Genomic DNA, 24,633 nt, shown 5'->3' on the forward strand with positions numbered 1-24,633 from the left:
CTAGGTTTTCTGCAGGGCGGCACTGCCGGGGTTTGGAGGCCGGCACTGCCGCCGAAACATCCCCAACGAGCAGAATTGGCTGAGGGGTATTTAAGGGACCCTTCTTCTACCTTGGAAAGTAGCTCCTTCTCACCAAGAACACACCATTAAGCTGAGCCACGAAAATCATCAGATCTCCTTCCTCAACCACCCAAAGCTCTTGACCCTTGAAGAATCGAAGGAGAAGACCCGGATCCACATCTTCAACGAACCGATTTGCATTTCCCCCTCATTTGCTTGAGGGACCCTTTGATAGTGTTCCCTTTTGGAAACCCTAGTTCTTGTTGCTTGATTGATCTTGTTGTTGTATTGTTACAGCTATTGGGAGCCTCCTATAAGTTGTGGATGTGTGCCCCAAGAACCTTGTAAAGGCCCGGTTTCCTCCTCGAGAAAATCCCTTAGTGGACAAGTGAGCTAGGCCTTTGTGGTGTTGCTCACCGGAGAATAGGGTGATGCATTCGTTGCGTTGGTCAGGCCTTTGTGGCGACCACACCCCTCCAACGTAGAAGTACTTCCCCTCAAAAGGAAGGAACTACGGGAATCATACCTTGTGTCTCCGCCTGCTCCACCTTTGGTTACCTATATCCTTTATTGCATTACTATATCTTGCTTAGTAGTGTATCTTGTAATCTAGGGAAATTCACATAGTTGCATTTCACATAGTTGCATATCTAGAGAATTTACCTTTACGTCAAGCCTTAATTAAAAAGAACTAAAAATTAGGTAGCACCTATTCACCCCCTCTAGGTGCGGCATACGATCCTTTCAGTTTCAGAGCATGTTAACGAGCACTGCGTGTTAATGAGTTAATGTAGTTACTAGAATAGATCTACAAAATAAAATATTCCCATGTATCGTTTGAGTAGGTTTAAAGTTGGTCTGAACATAACTAGACTGTTAGAGCAGCACAAGCATGTCTATAACTCTATGTATGTTACACTACGGACTTATAGAAGCAATATGCCATTTGCAATGCAATGAAATACGATCGAGGAGCAAAGAGATGAATCGACGAAAATAAACAATGGTAGGAAGGACATGACGTACGCGGGGCGATGTTGTGCTTGGTTGAGAGGGGAGGGGGCAGCAGCGGCGAGCGTGGTGAGGCCAAGGTTGAGGCCAGCGAACTTCGACGTGGAGAACCTGAGGGAGGTGGAGGCATCAGGGTTGGATTGGAGAAGCAGGGCCCTGGCGGCGGCGGGCACGGAGTAGGAACACAACCTTAACACCAGGATTTCTGACTGATTGAAACTGACTCCCTGAATTTGGGAGGGGGAGGAGAGCACACGCGCACGGACGAAAGGGAGGAAGAGGGTAACAAAGCCAGCGAGCCCACGACTAGCTCCGGGCCGGTCCAACTCGAGCGAGGCCTGCACTTGCGAGTTGCGACCGTGTGAAGACTTGGGATGTTATTTGGGCTCTCCAAGTAAGGAAATGGGAAATGCAGTATAAGGCTGCATTTATATTGGACCAACCCACTAGGCCCAGCTGAGAGCATCTCCTTTATCATCAGTCTAGCAGAGAACGCCGTTCACGCCCCCACGGAGCATTCGAGAAAAGAAAACGGAGTGTGCTCGTATCAGCCGCGGGGCGGCGCCGGCGGGATTGAGGACGTACCAGGACAGGGTGGAAGGGCGATCGGGCGGAGAGCCGGAGAAGACACAGGTGAGCTCGAAGCAAGCATCCAATCTTGGTCCTTCTTTTCCGATCTACTTAATCGCCTAAAACCCTAGTTTGTCCCCTACTCGTGAACCCTAGTTAATCTGTCAAGAAATGTTTGCAGAAATCGAGGGTTCTTCCACCACCACCAAGATGGAGGCGAAGCTGAACATGATCACGGAGCAGCTGAAGGAGCTGCCTTTGCTCAGGAAGCAGCTCGGCGAGCACCAAGGTGGCCTCGAGCAGCTGGCTTACCAGATCGGTCTGGCGGCAGAGCTGGTGGGTGAGGTGAAGAAGGACCAAGCGGAGGCGCGCGCAGCGGCGTTGCGGGGGGCGCCAGCGCCGGCTGCAGGGGCAGCCGAAGGAGGATACGATTACAGACGTCTGGTGAAGGTGCAGTTCCCTGCCTTCAGTGGAGAGGAGCCCAAGATGTGGCAGCTCCGCTGCAAATCCTACTTCGAGTTCTACCAGATGCCAACGGAGCTGTGGGTTTCCTGGGCGTCGTTTCACATGGAAGGGAGGGCCGCTGTGTGGATGCTGACACAAGACAAGAAGCAACTCGAGGAGGGTGGATGGGATCGATTTTGCCAGGCCGTGCAGGAGAGGTTTGGGCCAGATGACTACCAGAAAAAACTCAGGGCCCTGATGGAGCTGAGGCAAGACGGGACAGTGGGGGAGTACAGAGACCAATTCGAAGAGCTCATGTGCCATGTGATGTCGTTTGATCATGGCATGGGCATGGTCTTTCAGGTGACTATGTTCATGAGGGGCCTGCGACAGGAGATAAGCGGCGTGGTGAGATTGCATAGACCCAAGTCAGTGGATGATGCTGCCGAATTGGCGATGCTGCAAGAAGAAGTTCTCGAAAATGCAAAACAAAGAGCTCAGCGGGTCTACTACGAAGAATGAGATGCTACACTTGGCAGGTGTGGTGTAAGTACTGGTGGTGGGGATGCGAATCCTGTGATGACATAGATGGTTCTAGTTTTAAAATTCCTAAGTTGCTTTGGTTAAACTTTGCCCTTGGAGGAGGGAGCACCTGATTTGCTCTTAGTTTAGGAAGCACTTTGCAATGCTCCATTGATAATGCAATATCTGTGGTGAATTTTAATCTGTTGAATTTTATTTTGCTTGTACCCTTGCTTTAGATATGCAAAATCTGTGGTGAACCTTTAGCTAGCAAGCTCTTTTTGTCTGATCCAAAAGCTCTGACTTAATCTGTTTCAGTGTTAAGAACACGGAAGATCATGGTTACCTGTTCTTACATGTGTGAACATCTATGCTTGAGATGTGTATCTTTTTTTTCGAAATGGGGAATATGACCCCGGCTTGAGATGTGTATCTGTGATGAGGTTTGATCCATCTTCTTTTTGTCTGATCCACATGCTACATGTTCAAACTTTTATCATTGGTGACATGAAACTTTTGATATGTCAATAGATTGCTATGCTTGAAATTAGTAAGTTTTCACTTCAACGCAGGAAAGGCTTAGGTGTGTCTGCATGTGGATATAGATAGATTCAAGGCAGCGTTGTTGTATTGAAGTCGATGTTTCTACATATTTTATTAGATCATGTTCTTATCTCAAGAATACATGAGTCCACTTCTGCATTGTACGTGGCAGTGGAAAACTACTTCTCTAGGAAGTGTTTATCTACTTCAAGGCAGAGTAGTTGTTTTGAAGTCAATGTGTGTACATATTTTCACCAGATCATATTTTTATCACCAGATTACATGGTTCTAGTTCTGCATTGCACATAAAGGTTTTCGGCAATGGAAAACTACTTCTCTATGTAAACCAGAAGTGTTTAACTGAAGATGTTAACACACTTTATACTGTAAATCTGCAAGTTTGTAAATTTTGTGGGAATGGTTTAGGTGTCTTGGTGTCTTCAGTTATGGATATAGGATAGGCTCAGCTGTTCAGGCCCGGGTGGGCAATAAATCAATGTTGGTAAATATTTTTATCATACCATGTTTCTTTACAGATATTAAATTTCAGTTTTGCATCTTGCATCTTTCTGTTATCTGGACGTCTTCAGCTTGAGAATTGATGGTGTCGCAAGCCTGTAAGTACTATGACATTTTTCTATATTAATATTAAAGGATAACAATTACACCCAGTCTCTGCAACAACGCAATGCCGTAAAACATTACGGATGCACACAACCAAAAAAGAGAAAAAAGAAAACTAAGAAATCAAAGTCCCGCTACAGTATCACAGCCCTAGCAACAGTAATACAACCACCACCAAGACAACACCTGAAAATCAGACTCTTCAAAAGCGACGCCTCCAAGAAGGAAACAGTACACCAGCGCCACCATCGCCCGTCAAAGATCTTAGGTTTTCACCCTGAAGATAGTCTTCGCTCTCAAAACAATGCCTTCAACAAGGACATTGCCAGGCACAACCAATTAAGGCCAGACCTTGGGTTTTCACCCTGAAAGGTAAGACTCTGAACTTCACATGTGCTGCTGCCCCCACTTCCATACCACTGCTGCGTAGTCCGGAACACCAAGCAAGCCCCTCAACAGTGCAAAGACTTGAACCTTCATTAGCTAGTCCTCCAATCCGTCCTTCATGATATTCTCTTCTTCTGACTTCACCATGGATCAGTTGTCACTTGGTGTCAACACATAAAAGAGCTTCGCGCCACTCTCTCCAGACCAAACGATCGGAATAAAAGCATGAGTGTGCACAACCGAATACCACCGATCCAACAAATTCCAGGCAATAGAAGCACTATTACACTTGCCGGCGGCGCCTTCCGGAACTCAACACTCCAGCCAGATCGCGAGTCCAGGCCTCCGGTAAGTACTATGTCATGCCATACATAATATTTGGTTTTTGTATTAAGGGAGTTAGTATCTATATCTGTTATCTCTGAAATGGGGAAGATTTATAGAATATTTTATTTCCTCATGTTTATTTCAAATTAAGCTCATGCTTGCTTGCCGTTTTTCCAATCTTACCATACCTTTTTTTTTGTAATAAGTGAGGACATTTCTCTTTTTTTCTCCCCATTGTACTTTGTAATCTCAGCGTCCAATATTAGTGCATTTTTCAGGTCCTTCGGGAGTCAGGACCCGTCCCCTGTTCGAAAAGAAAACTGTACTATAGTAGTGAGATAAAGAGACCCGATTAAGCAGAGGTTAGGAGGATTCAGTGTTGACTATGTCGTGATAGCGCGTCTTGGTAAGTTGGACGTACGCGCAGGAGAGTGTATGGTGCGTGCATGCGTCAGGGTCGAGGTGCACGAGCGTGCGAGCTTGAATTGACCCTGTCCAAATTCGAAGGCGACGGCGACGGGTGCCCTATTCCACACGGATGAAGAAGAGAACATATATACGCGGGAGTCCCCTCCCCCTCTTTCTCCTCCTCCCTTCGCCATCGCCGAGCTACTTTACTCTCCTCACTTCCTTTCCAACTAGCTGATCTTCTTCATATTCTTCTCGTACATTTTCTTCCTCCTGCAGGCCTGGATCAGTTACATGGAGTTCAATCCGTGATGCAAGAGCTTTGTTTTCCGATCATAAACAAGATAGGTAATTAGAGAGAGGAGATGCAGGCGGCGGATGAGAGCGTGCACACAGTGAATGCGGCGGCCGTCGTTCTGGCCGCCGCCGCCCGGAGCAGCACCGGCCTGCAACGCAACCACCACCACCACCTACAGCTCCACGACCATGCCCCCGCCGGTACGGTAAGGCCGCCAAATTCAGTACTTACCTGCCTTTGATTTATTCAGTCAGCTTCAATTTATAATCTAGCTCAGACCCTGTTCTTGACGCGCGTGATTCGTCAAGCTCCGCTCTGTTTCATATGAAGGTGTCCTGACTTCGTTTGCCCTGCTTATGTTATGTGGTTCATGCAAAAAATCGGGTGCATCATTTTGACCGTCTGGTCAACGTTTTTTTCCCGCGTGCTGCCCTTTATGTGGTATTATTTAAATTATTAGTCAATTGTTCTTTTTACTACGCCACAGTACACACCATAGTACCATATACCCGCCAAAAAAAGACAGTACACAACATATTCTTTTTTAAAAAAAAATTGGAAGCTTTTTCCGGCCTCTGCATCAAGCGATGTCCTTTTATTACGTTATTCAGAATTTAAAGTATACATCTTATAAATTATGTTGTGTATATGAAAATTAATCATAGAAATATACAAAGAGTAATGCGCTTAAGCATCTTGAATTCTTCTAAAAAGCAGACACCCACTGTACATAGCCCGAGTAACTAACCATCTCCAATCAGCTGCATCCAGAATCCATAGACCCTCGCTACACCTTCGTTATCATGTAGGACCACTCTCGGGTCTAATGGGTAATCATACGTTTAACATGCAAAAAATGAGCAGGTCCTCTCTATAAAAACTATATCATCTCTACAATTTCAAAGAGCTCAAACTAAAGCATAGATGCCTACACAAATTCGTGCTTTAGTTTGCTTCTCAACTACATTAAGCCAAGATATTCATTACATTGGTTGGTGGAGGATTACCAAAGGTAAAGTGAACAACGATCTAAATAAGACGAGCAAAAGGATAAGCGAAAAAATGGTTAATGAACTCCTCAGAGTCAGAAAAAGCTTTTTTTTACAACCATTTCAGTCACCCAATATTTTGTAAGTATAAATTTTTAGTAAGAAACAAACATAAAGATCTTAATTTTAGTGGCACCTTTAATTACTAAGTTTTTTCTTAGGAAAACTGTATGACCATTCATCATATGAGCATACATTGATTTAGGACTTTTTTGATTCATAGGATTGGTGTAGGAATTGGGATCCTATGAAAATATTTCTACATAAGTTATTTCATTCATAGGAACATATATCCCATAAAAAATAATCATATAGAATCTTGCAGTGTAAATTATATAGTAGGAAAAAAGCATCATCTCATAAACTCTTTGCTACAATCAAATAAATTTCATCTTTCCGTAAGATTTAATTAGACATAACATCTCAATTCTATGTCTTTTTTATTTCCATTCTTTTTCTATCTGATGAATCAAAGCCCTTGACAGTAAAGGACCGTAGTGGTAAGCCTCCACCTATCTCGTTTATTAACTGAAATCTACTTAGTCTCCGAACTAGATGTAGCCACGTTCCATACCAATCTATACAACGTAAATTTTGTAACGGTCTAGCTAGCTGTGCATCAACAAGTAGCATCAACAAGTTATATTTGCTTGCTAGTCTTTCCACAAGACAAGCACCAACGATTCACTAGAATCGGCGCGAGAAACTATCAGTGATGGCTGTCAATAGTTTACTTTGACGTGTCAATGTCAGGTCAGGTCAGCTCAGGTCGGCATCTACGTGGCGCCAAAAGTCCTCACCGAACCTCCCAAGTAAACACAGGCAAAGCACGCATGCCACTGCGAATTAACATCAGGAGCGAGACTTTTATGTCTATTTTCCAGGAATGTCATATACATCATTCTAGAGATCGATGTAAATATATTCTTGATGCCGCCACAGCCGGCTGGTCAGTGGATTCTGGATTCTGCACATGCCAAAATTCATGGAGTAACTAATTCAGCAAGTTAAACAGTAGTTTATGTCAGCAAGTTAAACAGTTAGTTTATGTCACATTGTTTTCATCAGCAGAATACTAATTTAGCTCCAAGTTCACTGAACGGCTGACCGACTGTTCGCTGATGAAGGTTACTCACTGATAGAGAGATACGTGCTCTGAAAGTCTGAATTTGTATTTGCAGAAGAAGCGATGGTGGTCGTGGCTGACGAAGCCGAACCTGGCCTGCTTCCGGCCCCACGTCGTCGGCCACCCCCGCCGTATAGCCAACGCCGGAGACACGTCACCGCAGCCGGCCACCACGCACACCACGGCATCAGCAGCGGCCTACGTCCACCACGCGCCGCCGGTTCACCCGGTCTTCGCCTTCGTCGTGCCGCCATCCTCGCCCGCCTCCTCTCTGTTCGCCTCCGAGTCACCGTCACCGGTGCTCCTCCTCAATGCGAGCACGGCAAGCAGCCCCGGCATGTTCGCAGTAGGTCCGTACGCGCACGGGCCGCAGCAGCTGGTGTCGCCGCCGGTGCTCTACTCCGCGTTCACCACCGAGCCGTCCACCGCGCCGCGGACGCCCCCGGCCACCACCAGCCCGTCTTCGCCGGAGGTCCCCTTCGCTCGCTTCCTCTCTCCGTCGCCGTCCTCTTCCATGGCGGTCGGGGAGGCCGGGCTGTTCCACGCGTACCAGCTGCAGCCCGAGAGCCCCATCCCCCTCGGCTCCTCGTCGCCGCAGCTGTTCCGCGAGAAGCTGCACCGGCGCAACGAGGGATCGCTTCTCGACGGCCACATTCCCATGGCGGCCGGCGGCGGCGAGCTGGATTTGGATGTCCTTTCAGGCGCTCGCGATGAAGGTCACGGCGCTGGAGTGATGGACCAAGATGACGACGAGGTGCCCAAGAGCGGGGAGTTCGTGTTCGGCAATGCCGACAACGGCGGCGCTGCGCCTGCCGAGGACACGGACGGCGAGGATCGGAAGAGTTGGCAGTTCTTCCCCATGGCTGAGCAGGGCATGATCTGATCTTGGATGTTATGAAATAGTACTACTAGTAGAGTAGACAGTCGCAGCAAGCAGCTAACAACACAACATGGAAATGATCCTGGCCGTGCCATGCATCAATTGTCCTTCTTGCGCGTAGTTCGCTAGTCTTTCTTCCGCAAAAAACGTAGAGGAAGAAAAGAATACACTATTCACCAGTCCAAGCTCCCAGTGTGCTGTAACTGTAACTGTTGCCTAAGCATGACGTACATAAGCTAGCAACTATTTGAAGAGCTACATGAGAAGAAAAAAATAAGAACATGAGAAGAAACAGGTGGACAGATATCTTCAATTCTATAATTAACGGTTATGCTATGAGGGAGATCTACATGTCTGGTGGCCAGTTTACTTGGTCAAATAATCAACAAGAGCCCACCCTTGAGAAACTGGATAGATTTTTAATGAATGATGCTTGGGAAAATTTATTTCCTCTTACTACTGTTCACAAGCTGGTCAGGGAGATATCTGATCACAACCCTCTTATTCTAGATACCATGGAAAAAAAAGATAGACCTGTTAGAGAGTTCAAATTTGAAAAATCTTGGCCGCAACATGAAGAATTCCTTGACAGAGTACAAAGAGCTTGGCAGAAACCTGTGAGGGCCACTGATAGTTTGGGGATTATTCAGATGAAGCTGAAAAATGTCAAGAATGATTTGAAGGGTTGGGGTGCAAATCTGAGAGGAAAAGACATCAAGAGAAAAAAAAGAGATTGGCAGTGAGCTGGAAGCTCTAGAATTACAAGAGGAAAATCATCCACTTGATGCATCCCAGATTAGGAGGAGATCATAGATCCAAAAAGAACTCTTATCTATAATTGATAAGGAAGAGAGCTACTGGCACCAAAGATCAAGGGAGATTGGTTACTGCAGGGGGACAGTAACACCTCCTTCTTCCATAGAATATCAAATGGTTGCAAAAGAAAAAGAACTATTTTCTCTTTGAAAGATGGAGAAAAAGTTATTCAAGGCACTTCTGATTTGCTAGAACATGCTACTGCTTTCTATAAAAATCTTTTTGGTCTTGCAGTTGATTCTGGGATTAGACTAGAAGATAATATCTAGTCTGCTGAGGAGAAAATTGATGACATGGACAGAGAAGTTATGGATAGACCCTTCAATGAAGAAGAAATAAAAGATACTATAGATCAGATGGAGAACAATAAAGCTGCTGGTCCAGATGGCATCCCTGCTGAATTCTACAAAGTTTGCTGGGATATAATAAAGAAGGATTTAATGGTAGCCTTTCATGATTTCCATAGCCACAAAATTGATCTGAAAAGAATAAATTATGGTGTTATTACCCTGATACCTAAAGGATCTGAGGCAGATATAATTCAGAAATATAGACCAATTTGCTTGCTGCAAGTCCTCTTTAAGATCTTCACCAAAGCTCTAACAATCAGAGCTGTTCCTGTGATGAATAAAATCATTCATCAGTGTCAGACTGCTTTTATCAAAGGGAGATATATCACTGATGGGGTGGCCTTGCAGCAGGAAGTACTAAAAGAAGCTAAATTCAGGAAAACAACAAGGAGTGGTCCTTAAAATTGACTTTGAGAAGGCATATGACAAAGTTAACTGGATCTTCTTGTTTGATTGCTGCAGACAGACAGGTTTCAGTAACAGCTGGTTGGTTTGGATCAGAAAAGTAGTTACTGATGGCACACTCAGTGTCAAAGTTAATGACAAGATTGGTGCATACTTTGGCAGTCACAAAGGTGTAAGGCAGGGTGATCCTTTTGCTCCTTTCCTCTTCAACATGGCAGCCAATAGCCTTGCAAAGATGATCTCTATTTCTCAACAGAGAGGTTTGTTGACTGGGCTGGCAGATAATGTTGTACCAAATGGAGTTGCCATGTTACAGTATGCAGATGACACTATCCTGCTGATACAAGATAGTATGGAGCAAGCCAGGAATCTTAAATTACTGCTCTATATTTTTGAAGCAATGTCTGGATTAAAAATAAATTTTGACAAGAGTGAGATTATGATGGTTCTGCCAGATGATAACAAGATGCAGTGCTACTCTGAACTCTTCAACTGCCAAGGTGGAAAATGGCCTATAAAATACTTAGGTACTCCCATTGCTGCTAGAAGACCCACAGTTGCTGAAATGAGTTTCCTGGGTGAAAAAACAAAGAAAAAATGTGTGGTTGGGTTGGGAATAATATGTCCATTTGTTGGAGGATGATTAAAATCTCTGCATGTTTGTCCAGTACTGGAGTTTATCAGATGTCCATGAGACTGCTGCACAAAACAATTATTGAAGAGATGGATAAACCAATCAGATCCTTTTTTTGGGCTGGGTGTGCTGACAAGAAAAAGTATCATTTTGTAAAATGAAAATGGATATGTAAGCCAAGGAAAAAGGGTGGTTTAGGCTTGAAAGATCTCTCCAAATTCAATGTCAGTCTTATGTGCAAGTGGTGGTGGAAGATAGAATCTGATACTGGTCCCTGGCAGCAGTTTATGAACAGAAAATATTTGAAAGATACAGGTATCTCATATGCAAAAAAAGGTCCAGGTGATTCCCCTCTATGGTCAGATATGCTGAAGTTTAAATCTATATATCTTAGTGGGAGAAGGATGAAGGTGGGTGATGGTAGATTAACAAGCTTCTGGCATGATGCTTGGTGCAGTTCTCATCCTTTGAAAGATAGTTTCCCAGATATCTTTAATATTTGCAATGAACAAACAATGACTGTGTCAGATGCTGCTGCCTGTGGGTGGAACTTTTCCTTTAGAAGATATCTATCACCTGATTTGGATCTTCAGGTGCATGGTTTACTGAATATTGTGAGACAAACCAACCTATCACAGAATAAAGACAGACCTTACTGGAAATGGACAAAAAATGGAATTTTTTCTGTTAATTCCATGTACAATCATTTATGCAGGAATGCAGTGGATGGATCCTTCAGACACTTGTGGAAAAGAAAAATCCCTTTGAAGATCAAAATCTGGCTGTGGCTCATTTGGCATAATGCTATTGCAACAAAGGATAATTTGCTGAAAAGGAATTGGCTGGGGAGTGCTTCTTGTCAGTTCTGTGACAAAAGGGAAACCATTTCTCATCTTTTCTTTGAATGTGCTGCAGCTAAATTTGTCTGCAGCTCTGTTGCAACAGCAATTGGTGCTTCTGACAGGCCTGGGAACTTTACACAGTTCTTCTGGTGGCTTCCTCGTTTAATTCCAGCTAGTAGGAATGTTCAAATAGCTGGTCTTGCTGCTATATGCTGGGCTATCTGGAAACTCAGAAATAGAGCCTGTTTTGAACATAAACTCATTAAAAATCCAAATGAGCTGATCAGTTTTGCTGTTGTGTTCATGAATTACTGGGCAGGTCTCCATAACTCTCCTGATGCAGAAAATCTTCGGGCTGGAGCTGCTAGCCTACTGCAACTTGCCACCAGCACCCCTGCTCCATCTTCTTCGCGCCCTGATGATCAACCTGGAAGAGTTCTTCGTATTGCCGATGCTACCATGGAAGATCTGGCCGATGATCGCATGGAAACTGAAGACTGACTCGTCTCCTTAGATGCAGCTTCTAGTTTTTTACAAAGTGAAGCTTTCTGATGATGAAGATCTTCTGGCTAGTTTCTGGTGTCTGATAGTTTTTGGGTGCAAAGTTCGTTCCGCTTCACAGGCCCGAGTGCCTGCTTTAAACTTTCTGGCTATTTTTTATGTAATAGGCTTAAGTTCTCTAAAAACGCTAGCATCTGCGGCGCTCCCTCCCCTTTCCCCCTGCCGTGTGCGGCATAACACTTGTATGCCTGTGCGCTGTATTTTCGTTATCAGCATGGTAATGAAAATCGATCCTGTTGGATCGCTTGGAAAAAAACATAAGCTAGCATGCAACTGCTGTAATATAAATAAATAAAATTGATGTAATATAGTAGAGTACTTCACTAACCATCAACCTAGTACTACGACTTGTTTTGCAATTGGTCGGCCTTTCTCATTACCAGCATCCCTAGTCCTCACAATATGTTCGCCGACAGCTCTGCTCGGTACACATGCATGTAAATGTCTTTGCATCAACAATTTCCTGATCTAGTGCGCAACGTCGCACGATAGCAATTCATACATCCACGATCAATTATTCTTCAGTTAATCTCCACACATTACAACTCATTTCTTTTTTGTAGACAAAAAGGCACTAGGGTTCCGGCTTCAAGTTAAAGCCTCATTCGGCCAAATGGTAACGACGGCCTTGACTTCTATTTCTTTTAAGAAATAGTTTTAGATAATACATGGCCTTATGCCTTCTCCGAAGAAACAAAAAACAAGAGAGAAGTCCACATTACACCCCTAAACTTGCAAAGAAGTTTAGATTGCAACCCTTGACTCTAATACCGTTTAAGACACACCCTCCAACTCTCAAAACGGTTCACAAAACAACCCTATACATTTTTGAATGGTTTTGTACAACGTTTCAGCCACTTCATAGTGCCACGTGAGGCAGTGGCGGAGCGTGAACCAATACCAAGAATGGGCCAGTCAGACTGGGCCATTTGATGTTAGTGGGCCGGATTTATACTAAATCTTAAGGGAAAACCGGGAGAGAAGGATGGGCCATGGCCAGGTATGGCCTCCACTACGCGCCGCCACTGACGTGAGCTAGTTTCTCCTTTCTCTATATGTCTCCGAAACCGAAGCACTCTTCTTGCTTCAGCTCATACCGCTAACTCCTTCAGACAATGGCCCGTTCTGGTGGGAGACGCCACTCCTAGTTTTAGGAACTAGCTACAGCTGCTACACCATAAACAAGGGCGAACGAGAGCTTTGTGGTGGAGGCGGTACGGTTTCCAAAACTCCAATCGATTGGGCGGGTACGCAGATCATGCGTCCTTGGGCACAAATATTGCAGGAATTGTTTTCCATCTCGCCGGAGATGAATAGTTGACATGGCGTACATTGATTCGAGTTGGAGAAGAAAGTGAAATTTCGGTGATATGGTCGAAGAAACTCCAAATAGGTTGAAGCTTCATGATCCTAGGTGTGTGGATACGCTCAGGTGAGAGCGTGAAACGTGAAGGCATCAATCTTGGATAGCATTGGGGAACTATGTCGCCTGGCGGCAGCGTCTAATCTGCGGGCCAAACAGGGGAACGATGGGCGATGGCGCACGAGGGTGGGGTGGAAGGGGACAGCATGGAGCACATGCTGGTCTTCCGGCGTACAGAGATAGGAAAGAGAAGAATACCACGTTGTACAAAACCAGTCAAAAACTAGTAAATAATGGTATAGGGGTGTTTTGTGAACGGTTTTGAGAGTTTCGGGTTGTGATTTAAACTGTATTGGAGTTGAAGGTTATAATCTGAACTTTGCTACGAGTTCAGGGGTGTTATGTGGACTTCTCTCCAAAAAACAAAGGACTGCCAGGTATATACCAGCTTAAAGTTTACAAACCACACCTTCGTCCAAAGTTACAAGACACCAAAGAGTTCATTACAAAGAAGTGCTCGGCAGCAGGACAAAGCAAGGACAAAAGCCATCAAGGAGCAACATGATTTGTCGAGGGCGAGAAGATGTCGGAGTAATATCGTCTAAGTAGAGTGAGCGTCTCGTTCAGCAATGACAACACATTGGGCTTCAGCTGAGGATGTTAGTGTTGTAACATAAGCATGGTTTAAAAGTACATTCATCAAGTTGGCAAGGAAATTTAGATTGAACCGTGATTTTTTTTGTGGATAAACCAAAAGGCCTAACATTTTGCAGCAATTTTTTTTCACAAGAAGCATCTAGTCTTTCCCGAAAACCCCCTGAGAATAGATAAATATATCAGCAAAATACGAAGTGTTCTATGAAACACCCAACATCGATATAATTCCACTCCACGTGAAAAACTGGGGTAGAGAACAACTGAAGAAGATGTGATCAATGGCGCTTGTTGAATAGTGCACATATTGTGTTGTTGCCTAAGAAGAGTGATCCAGCGGATGAAAATGACTAGGGGTTTCTTTGATTCATAGGATTCGTATAGGAATTGTGTAGGATTTAGATCCTATGAGAATGTTTCCTACGCTAGTTGTTTGATTCATATGAACATATCATATAGGAATCTTGTAGTGCAAATCCTATAGAAATAAAACATTATGTCATACCTAATGGAAAATTTCATTTGGCACAATTAAACACAACTCATCTTCCTATAGGATTCAACTAACCATGACATATCCCTATGATTTTCTTATCCTTTGATTCATAAACCCTAAACCTTAAACCCTAAACCTATTAGGGCCATCTTCTTCTTCCAGAACTATGTCAAATTAAGTTTGAGACAATCCTTTCAAGCACATTTGTGGGCTTCGTCATGGCGACCATTTATCCCCCATGCCTTTTAACCTAGCTATGGAACTGTTGCAAAGATTGCTGGTGCGTGCCACAGAGCAATGTCGTATCCCCTTTGGGATTGCGTGCAACCAGATTGAGGGCCAGTTTCTATACCGATGATGACGTCATGTTTGTTAATCCCGAGAGCTCTGATATCTCACAAATTCAACAAATCTTGCACCTTTTTGGGAAAGTCTCTGGACTGAAAACTATCCTAGAAAAGTGTGTGGCCTATTATGTGGCTTGTGAAGGTTTAAACATCAATCAGGTTCTGCAAGACTTTGGTGGATCCAGGGGCTCCTTCCCTTGTAATCTGGGCCTCCCTCTAGGCTTTCACAAGTCGCAGAAAGTTGAAGTGCAACTTTTAGTTGATTGCACAATGGGGAGATTAAAGGGATGGAAAGGAAAAAAATGCTTTATCGGAAAGGCAAGATGGCCATAATTAACAACGTTATCACTGCTAGAACAACCTCCTTACTATTTTAGCAGCTGAAAAATGGACAGTTAGAAAGTTTGATAAGATTCGCAGAAATTTCTTGTGGGCACCTGATGAAGAAGCTAAAGGGGGAAGTGTATAGTGCATTGGAAAAAAATTGTGCCCCTACCGAGTTTGGCGACCTTTGACCAAAGACCCGCAAGCCTTCAGTCGTGCATTGCGAGTCCGATCGGAATGGTTCAGATGGGACAGGCAAGGGAGACCCTGGAAAGGCACGCAAACACCCTGTGATGAAGTTGACAAGGATCTCTTCTCGGCGTGCACGACAACTTCTGTTGAGAATGGAGAGCCTACTCACATTTGTACTAATTGTGAGCTTAACGGAATGGCAACCAAAACACAACACGTGCACCTCAACTATTCCATCTGGCTAGAAGGAAAAATCTCACTGTTAAAGAAGCCTTCCCAAGTGGTAGATGGATGTGTGGCATGCAGAGGATTAACAAAGAAGAGCAGATAAACACTTTCGTCCAGCTTTGGATGATGGTCCAAAAGGTTAACCTGCCCATCAAAAGAGACTCAATTTTATGGAACCCGGGGACTAACAGGCTGTATTCGGCTAGCTCTGCATATGCCATTCAGTTCTATGGTCGGGTGAAGCAAGCGTACCCGCACAATGCCCGGAGAATCGCAGCTGAAGGGAAGGTCAAGTCCTTCTGGTTAATGTTGCAAAGCAGGAATTGGACCTCTGACATGCTTAGAGCCAAAGGGTGGCCTCATGGCGACACTTTTGAATGCAGATCATCTTGCCTTGCATTGCCCCTTTGCAAAGGAGGTGCAAATGCTTTTTCAGAACTCACACCTTCATGCGTGCAGCTGCTCCCCATCTATAGGACAGTTAAGAATTGGTGGTCCAAAGTCAGACGTGGAAACGCTAACGATTAGAGGAAGAAATATGTTAGCTTGTCCGTTTGCACGTTCTGGCACATTGGGAAAAAGCGAGGTCGCCGAATTATTTTAAAACATGCAAGCGACGCCTGAAGCGGTGGCACAGTTCATAAGAGCTGATTTAGAGCCTATGGGATTAGCTAGAAAAACATCAGGTTTGGAAATGTAAAGTGTTTTTTTCTATGTACACTTGTGCCAACACTCTCCCTATAATGGGGATTCTCCCTCTTTATATTAATGCATAAGCATGTTCATCGTAGAAAAAGACACAAGACACACTTCAGCTCTGAAGGGCCTCTGCACTTGTGGATCTCTATTTGTTAGATGACATAAGTCCTCTCATAAGTTGTCAAGTAAGGATCTTAATCTTGAGGGACTGAAGTTGCCCAGCTATGTTTGGCATAGGCCACCACCGCTGTCGTTGCCTAATCGACGGTACCTCGGAGGAGGGATCCTCACGAGGGGGAGAAGAAGTAGGGGCCATAGGGCGGAGTGCACACGGGACGGTGATACGCGAGTTACCCAGCTTCGGAACACCTGCACGATGACGGGGCCTACTCGCTGCTTGTCCGGAATTATCCGGGCGCTTTCGCGTTGTTACAATGAGTTGTGGTTGTGCCTCTAGGGCTCCCGGGATCCGGCTTATAAAGGCGCACGGATCTAGGGTTTACATGGAGAGTCCTAGCCGGATTACAGATAGACTAACTACGGTACAATATCTTGCCGTGCACGTCACGGATCCGCCTTCCATACACGTCGTCCTGGATCCGAGTTCCACATGGGCCTCCATGGATCCGGGTTACTCCTATGTCGGTACGGATCCGGCCTGCTGATCCTGGGCTGGACTTCTTCCTTCATGATCAACAGCAAGCTCGGGCCGCCCGATGGGCCACATGCCTCATCACCGTCTGTGGGCCACCCGGGCTTGCCGGATCTAGGCATTGTCGATGGTACACCTATGAAGTATACCCACAACAGTAGCCCCCAGAGTTCTCCGAGTTTCGCCTGCAGTTTCCGCCTTGCTAGTTCATTATAATCTCCGGCAAACGTTGGTAACGCGGAGAAACTTGAAGAGCTCCAACTTTGCATTTTCTTCTTTTTTCCAACTTATAGCCGGAAAATGCTCCCACCCCGCGGGACTTCATCCATCGACGTTAAAAAGAACATCTCCGGGTTACTCCCTGCTCGAATGAGAGACAACTTATCTTCACGCAGTTACCCGGAATCTTAAAAAGACTCAAACGGTTCCGCCAATTCTGGCGCCATTTTTGCGCGATTCGCGCGGTAACTTATCTCTTGCCATTTTTACTGCTAGGGTTTGGGACACGTGTCACACATCCAACGGCGCGACGCTTGCGTTCCGACCACAGGATGCGGAACACGAATCTCATTCCCTCAGCCTATAAATACCAGCCGTCGACCCCTTTACCCCTCATTCCCCCCTCCTCTCCTCTCTGCCGAGCGCCGCCCGAGAGTTTCTCCGCCGCCGTGCCGGAACCCGCCGGAGAACCACCGGATCATCACCGGAGCGCACCCGCCACCGCAGTGTTCTTCGTGTTCATAACTCCGACGAGCTGCCGCAACTCCGGCCACCGCACGCCATTACGGTAAACCTCGAACTCAACTTTCGCACCGCAGTTGGTAGGGATGAACTTGGGTAAGACGAAGTGGGATCCGACTAAGGAAAGTTTCCGCCAACCTTTTTCTTCAGATGTCTTCAACGACTCCGCCTCCGAGCTCAGAACCGATCATGGCGACGCCAATCTCCTCCGCCCCTCCTCCCTTCGCCCCAATCAGGCTGGATCCTTCAAAGGATTCCGGCAAAGAGGCTGAGGGGACCTCCGCTCACCCGGAGAAAACCTCCGAGGCGGGCCAGACGGAGCAACAGGCGGAAGAGGCTGCCAAGAAATCCAAAGCTCGGAAGCGCGACTCTGAAGCTAAGGGAAAATGGTGGCCCTGTACCACCACCGAAACGGAACCGAAGAACCTCGAGGCGGAGGGTTTCACCGCAACCCGGAAGCTGGAGGTCGGTTCCACTAGAACCAACTCCGGCTCCTAAGGATGACGAGATGGTGCTGACGAAAGCATTAGTGGAGCGCGGATTCTCGTTTCCGCCTTCAGACTTCTTCCGAGAAATTCTGAAGACGTATGGGCTCCAACCCCACAATATATCTCCAAACAGTGTGCTCGCCATTAGCAACCATGTCGCTCTCTGCGAAGGCCACCTCCGCGTGACTCCAGAGCTTCCTCTGTTCCAATACTTCTTCACTGTCAAGAAAGAGAAGATCCGCCAAACTTCCGAACTGCCAACTTGCGGATCCATCACTTTCCTCCTCCGCCCGGGTCGCGTCTACCCCCACACCGATCGCCATGAATCCGCGAGGTACTGGTCCGGAGGTTTCTTCTACCTGAAGGACGTCTCCGACCCGGCGAGTGACAAAAAACTTCCAACATTCAAGAACAGCCCTGCCAACGAGACTCCGGCATGGACACAGTGCCCCCACCTCTCCGACTCGCCTCAGCTAAACCGCGCGATAGGCGGATCCGCAAGCTCACGGAGGAGGGGCTCACAGGGAAAGATTTAACCCTCTCCTGGTTTACCAAGCGGATCCAGCCGCTCCAACACAGGGACCGCTTGATGTTTGAATATACAGGGCGCGAAGACTCAATGCGCGCCACAAAAGATAACCTGTCCGCCGACGCTATTGACAAGAGGATCCGGCTCCTCCTCAAAATCCCACGTGAACTCCATGTTCACGTATGCAACAAAGACATCCACACGGAGGGATCCGGAACCGCGGTACGGCATCTGGACTTGATTTATTGTTTTTCTTCAAACTTTGCCTAAGTTTTTATCTTTGCATTAGCTCGAAGCGCTTGAAGAGAGTGAACTCGGAAACCTCCTCCGAGTCCCATCTACCGGTAACCCGGATCCAGAAGCCGCATCGGAGGCGGAAGCTCCTGAAGCCAGCCGCCCCGCGAAGAGGAAAAGGCCAGCCCCTTCCAGCTCCCCAGCGAAACGCCCCCGCGAAACACTCAGTATCGCGGCTACTCGGAAAGCTGAAGCGGAAAAGAAGCGCCTCGCGCTGATCAATACCAGCAACAAGGGGCAGCCTGCCATCCAGCACTTTTTCAAGCCTTCCGGGTAAGCGTCTCCTTTCTGAGATCCAAGTTCCAGTTTTAACACTTGTTCTTATGTTTGTATGCTTTTCCTGTAGTTCCGGAAGCCAACCTCCCAAGGCCCCAAGGGTCACCAAGAAGAAGGTCAAGCCGTCTCCGGCTTCTGTCCCTATCACTCCTGAGGTGGAAGTTCCGCCGAAGGCTTCATCTGCCAGCAAGCCGGATCCGAAGGACGTCATTGACCTTGACGACATTCCCGAGGATCCCGTTTACCGGGCGACTCCGCCAAGGGGACCTCCTCACCCATTCCTCCGCCTGATCAGCCAAGCTCCGCTTTCGCGGGGCCAACCGGAGAAGAACAGGAGCAAAAGGCCAAGCTACTTCAAGTCACCAATGCGACCCGCGTCAACCTCCAACCAACTCCGTCCCTCCAAAAGCTTACTCTTGCAGAACGTCACGCGAAGGTTTCCGTCATGCTGAACACAGTATGGGGAAAACCGGAGGAGGAGGTGCGCGAACTCGCCGACTTGGAGGAGAACCTGAAGGATTTTTTCGCCAAGCACAGGGAAGTGCGGCAGGTAATACTAGCCCCCAAGCATTGGGTGATATAGTTCCGAATAACGTGTATTATCCGATGCTTTCCCAAAATGTACTTTAGACGGAAATTTAAATTTTTTATATCTCAAACTGAACTCCTCGCTAGCCCCCAAGATTTTGAATATCCGGCTAACTCCCTGCTGCTTCTACAGACCACACGGAAATTGCATGAAGATTTGCGCATCCATGTGCCTGGAGCAGATCACGGAGATTGAGGGGCTGCGCCGGAACGCGGAAAACAGCCAAAAGGCTATCCAGCTGCTTGAGACCCGCTCGAAAGGTACAAGATCCGGATCTTTTACTTTTTGTGTTAAGTCATAGTGCATGATGCATAATATGTGCAACTTGTCTGCCTTCAGAAGAATCTGCTAAGCGCTCCTCGCTTGATGAGCTTTCCGCCAAGGTCACGGTGCTTGAGGCGGAGAACGAGTCCCTCCAAAACTTAATTTGACATCGTTGCCTAATCGACGGTACCTCGGAGGAGGGATCCTCACGAGGGGGAGAAGAAGTAGGGGCCATAGGGCGGAGTGCACACGGGACGGTGATACGCGAGTTACCCAGCTTCGGAACACCTGCACGATGACAGGGCCTACTGCTGCTTGTCTGGAATTATCCGGGCGCTTTCGCGTTGTTACAATGAGTTGTGGTTGTGCCTCTAGGGCTCCCGGGATCCGGCTTATAAAGGCGCACGGATCTAGGGTTTACATGGAGAGTCCTAGCCGGATTACGGATAGACTAACTACGGTACAATATCTTGTCGTGCACGTCACGGATCCGCCTTCCATACACGTCGTCCCGGATCCGAGTTCCACATGGGCCTCCATGGATCCGGGTTACTCCTATGTCGGTACGGATCCGGCTCGCCGATCCTGGGCTGGACTTCTTCCTTCATGATCAACAGCAACTGGGCCGCCCGATGGGCCACATGCCTCATCACCGTCTGTGGGCCACCCGGGCTTGCCGGATCTAGGCACTGTCGATGGTACACCTATGAAGTATACCCACAACAACGACAGTTGGCGCCCACCGTGGGGCCTGCGGCGTCTGGAGGCCGGAACCGGGAGGGTTCCGCCATGGGAAGCTACGACGACACCATCGCTGTGGGGCGTATCCTTTACGCCGGAAATCTGCCGATCGTCCCTCCGGATGAGTGTTGGATTCCGGCTAAAACCGACCCCATCAAGCTCTCCATCGTCCCAGTTGGCGGCATACACATCTTCATCGGGGAAACCGTCGATTCCGACGGAAACCCACTGGTAAGTAGCGCTGACGCGACCGCCGCTGAGCAGGACGCAGTCGCGAAGATCCGATCTGAGACGCTGGAACTTCCTAGCGAAGATTCCGCCTTAGATCTGAAAATTTCAAAGCCCACCCAATCCGCCCCTGAGCAGGAAACAAAGGTGGAAGACCAATGCAGATCCGCCTGGGTCTCCCAGGTGTTAGAGAAGCAAAGGTGTCACTTCGTACACTTCTTGGCCCATACCGCCGGAACCGCCCCTCAAGCAGTTGGAGCTGGTCCCGAGCAGGAAGAGGCACCGGAAAACGGCGCAGATCCGGATCAGGCTCAGCCTGTCGGAGAAAGCGAAGCTCCGGTTGAAGAGTCGATCTTGGGCAATCTCGAGCCCAATTTCCGGGGACACCCCGTCCATGGAATCCGATGACTTCGTCCGCAAGCCGGAGGAGTATGGTCTCGGCGATCAGCCCGAAGTCAACTCCGCCCAGCCCGAAGCAGGTTCTCGCAACGGTAGCAGCGCTGGGACAAACCGGATCTCGGAGACCAAGTTAGCCAATCCGAGCCATCCCAACAAGGATCTCCATCGTCTCGGTGCGACCCCAAAGGGATTCCCCTTCGGAGGAAATCCCGTCGCCGAAGAGGTGGCCGCGAGCAGTTCTTAACACACCTATAACTCCGGGCCACGCCGCAGATCTGGAGGCTCTAGAGACCGCCGAAAGGAGATGCTGGCCACGGCCCAAGAGGCTCGCCGACACCGAAGCCGCATTAAAGATAGGAAGGGCGGATCATGCAGCCCGGCTGGAAAACTTCGACGAGACGGGGCCGCGAGATTACTAACACACTCGAGCACGTCAAGAGCATGAGGGCTGAGTGGGAAGTAAAGATGACCTACGCGCAGGCGGAGGCTGATCTTATTGTCAGAGAAGCAATTCCGCCTCGCAGGATAGCCTTCAACACGCCCGCAGTTCACCAGCCGCTGGAAACTCCAAAGGATAACATGCTGAAAGCAGCGGAATTGCTGAAGAAGAAGGACGAAGAAGTTGATATCAACCATCTCCGCACACTTGTCGCTTCAGCAATGCAGCGACAGAGAGCAAGGCGGATACTTCGCGCGAGGTTGGAATCCAATCCGGATAACCGTGTATCTACCGCGCGAGAAGGACGCCCGCGCCGATCGCCATCCCGACGATGAATCACACACCGGATCCTCAGAGCGCAGAAGAAGGGCCAGGGAACACCCAAATCCGATCCCCGTCCCATCACAGACGCCTCCGTCGGATCCAAGAAAGGGAAAGGATGCGATGTACTCCGGGCGAGACAGATACCGCAACCCCTCTCCTCCGCCCAACGGTTACCCGCGACCCCCTCGCCGCCGTAGTCCAGCCGGAAACACCAGGCCCATAGGACACGGTGCGATTGTTATCCGCGACAACGTGCTGCCAAGAAACGAAACGAGGAGCGTTCGCCGGAACCTCGCCGGAACCGGAACAATGTTCCCGAGCCCGAGCCCGAAGGAGTCGGAATGAAGGCCGCGGTCCGAACCTCGCCGGAACCGCGACCCGTAACCTCGTCGGAGCCGCGACCCGAGCCTCGTCGGAGCCGTGACCCGGAGCCTCGCCGGAATGACCGGGGCAGCCGGCGCCGGGGCGAAGGCAGCCACGAAGCCGGAGTCAGCACCAGGAAGGTCGTGGAGATTCAGATGGCGGAAGCAAGAAGTCAGACCGCCCACCTCGCAGGTCTCCTTCACCACCACCTAGCGGTGGCGGCGGAGGTGGAGGCGGAGGCAATGGCCGGAGATCTCGCTCACGCTCAAAGTCTCCCCGCCACGGCTCGCGCGACGCACGGGACCGCCTTAACGAGTACAGAACTGACTACATTGGTCCGAAGTGCTTTGGCAGGATGATTCGAGAGGAACCAAAGCCAAGGAGCTCCCTCAAGCTACCCGGAAATCTAAAGCATTATGATGGCACCGAAAGGCCGGATACCTGGATTGAGGACTACTAAAATGCTGTAACCTTCGCCGGAGGAACCCCTAACATCGCCTGCCGCATGCTCCAGTTGTACCTTGTAGGACCAGCCCGGATCCGGCTCGGCCGACCTCGAGAAGAACTCCATCTTTTGTCGGTTCGACTCGAAGACCGCTTTTGAGAAACACTTCAGGGGCACCTACAAAAGACCGGCCACAGCAAGCGACTTGCAAGCTTGTATCCAGAAGAAGGGAGAAACCTCAAGAAACTTCCTCACACGATGGTTGGCATGCAGGAACGAGTGCGAAAACGTCGATCACACCACTCGCCATGTACGCCTTTATTGGTGGACTGCAGAGAGGAGGATTGCTGAGGCATAAGCTTACATGTTTGGCTAACGCCAACAAACTGACTTTGGATGAGATGATCTCCATTGCCAGTGATCACACCGCCGCCGATGACGACGCAGGCGGTGATATCGCAGCTACAAGCAATCCCCCTGCACCGGCAAAGAAGAACCGTGATAACGGTAACAACAGCGGCCACAAGCGCAAAACCCCGATGACCAGAAGAGTGGCGGATCCGAGATGGTCGCCATGGCGTTCCAACGCGGAGGTTCGAGGAGGCGGAAGAGGACGCGGCCGTGGAGGCGGAGCCGGCAGGGGTCGCCGAGCAAGGCACCGAGGTCACCGCCGGCGGATCCCGCGCCCGCAAACCTACGAGGAGTACGGAGACATGCCCTGCCTGGCCCACTTGGATCCGGCTACAGGGAAGTCCACTCATACCAACCGCAACTGCAAGTGGGTCAACGACCTCAAGAACGACCCGGAGGCAGGATACAAGCGAGCCCGGAAGCACCGCCCACGTGGCAAAGGAGGCAAGGGCAAGAACAAGGACAAAGAGGAGGACAGTTCCGAGGCGATGGACGAGGATGATAACTCGCCGGATCCCAAAGCCGGATCCGCAGGAAAATCCAACCCCTTCGAGAAAAAGAGCGTGGGGGCTTACCACACCTTCCTCGGAACCCCCACAGTCCGTGCTACAAAATCAGCTACCCGGATCCTGAACGCCACAGCTCCGGCTGTGCCGCAAGTATGTCGGTGGTCGGAAGTTCCGTGCACATTTGATAGGGAAGATCATCCCGCCATTGTGCCAAAAGAATACTACGCCTTGGTTGTGAGTCCCCGCATAGACGGGTATGACTTCTCCAAGTGCCTCATGGATGGCGGAGCCGGCTTGAACATCATGTACCCGGAGACTCGGAGCGGATGAACCTCACCAAGGAACAGCTCAAACACAGCACCACCGAGTTTCACGGCGTGGTTCCGGGTAAGAAGGCGAACTCCCTCGGCAGCATCACACTTCCCGTGGCTTTCGGCGATGTTCATAATTTCCGCGAAGAGAAGATCACGTTCGAAGTTGTGCCCTTCAAGAGCTCCTACCATGTCATCTTCGGCAGGCCCACCTACCACAAGTTCCACGCAAGGGCGTGCTATATCTACAACAAGCTCAAGATGCCGGGCCCCAATGGTATGATCACCATAACCGGAGACTACAAGAAGGCTCATGAGTGCGAGTTGGGCGAAGCCGCCTTCGCAGAGTCTGTCATATCCGGAGAAGAGCTGAAAGGCTACTGGGCCGCGGTGGATCCGACCGAGATGCGGACCACCAAGAAGCAGCATCTCCGAGCGTAAAACCTCTTTCAAGCCCGCGATAGAAACCA

The 24,633-nt window shown here is 48.5% G+C and overlaps 2 protein-coding genes across 2 annotated transcripts; both read left to right on the forward strand.

Moving 5' to 3' along the window:
• The first annotated feature begins 1,851 nt into the window (after positions 1 to 1,851).
• LOC124695391 lies at positions 1,852 to 2,607 on the forward strand. The gene has a single exon (XM_047228244.1). The coding sequence runs from the start codon at positions 1,852 to 1,854 to the stop codon at positions 2,605 to 2,607; it is 756 nt and encodes a 251-aa protein (XP_047084200.1).
• A 2,483-nt stretch (positions 2,608 to 5,090) lies between these two features.
• LOC124702197 (uncharacterized protein At1g76660-like) lies at positions 5,091 to 8,501 on the forward strand. Its single transcript, XM_047234320.1, has 2 exons — positions 5,091 to 5,399; positions 7,425 to 8,501. The coding sequence occupies exons 1-2, from the start codon at positions 5,262 to 5,264 to the stop codon at positions 8,250 to 8,252; spliced, it is 966 nt and encodes a 321-aa protein (XP_047090276.1). The 5' UTR covers positions 5,091 to 5,261; the 3' UTR covers positions 8,253 to 8,501.
• Positions 8,502 to 24,633: the final 16,132 nt, after the last annotated feature.

Source organism: Lolium rigidum, chromosome 3 (assembly GCF_022539505.1).
Source record: "Lolium rigidum isolate FL_2022 chromosome 3, APGP_CSIRO_Lrig_0.1, whole genome shotgun sequence".
Lineage (NCBI taxonomy): Eukaryota > Viridiplantae > Streptophyta > Magnoliopsida > Poales > Poaceae > Lolium > Lolium rigidum.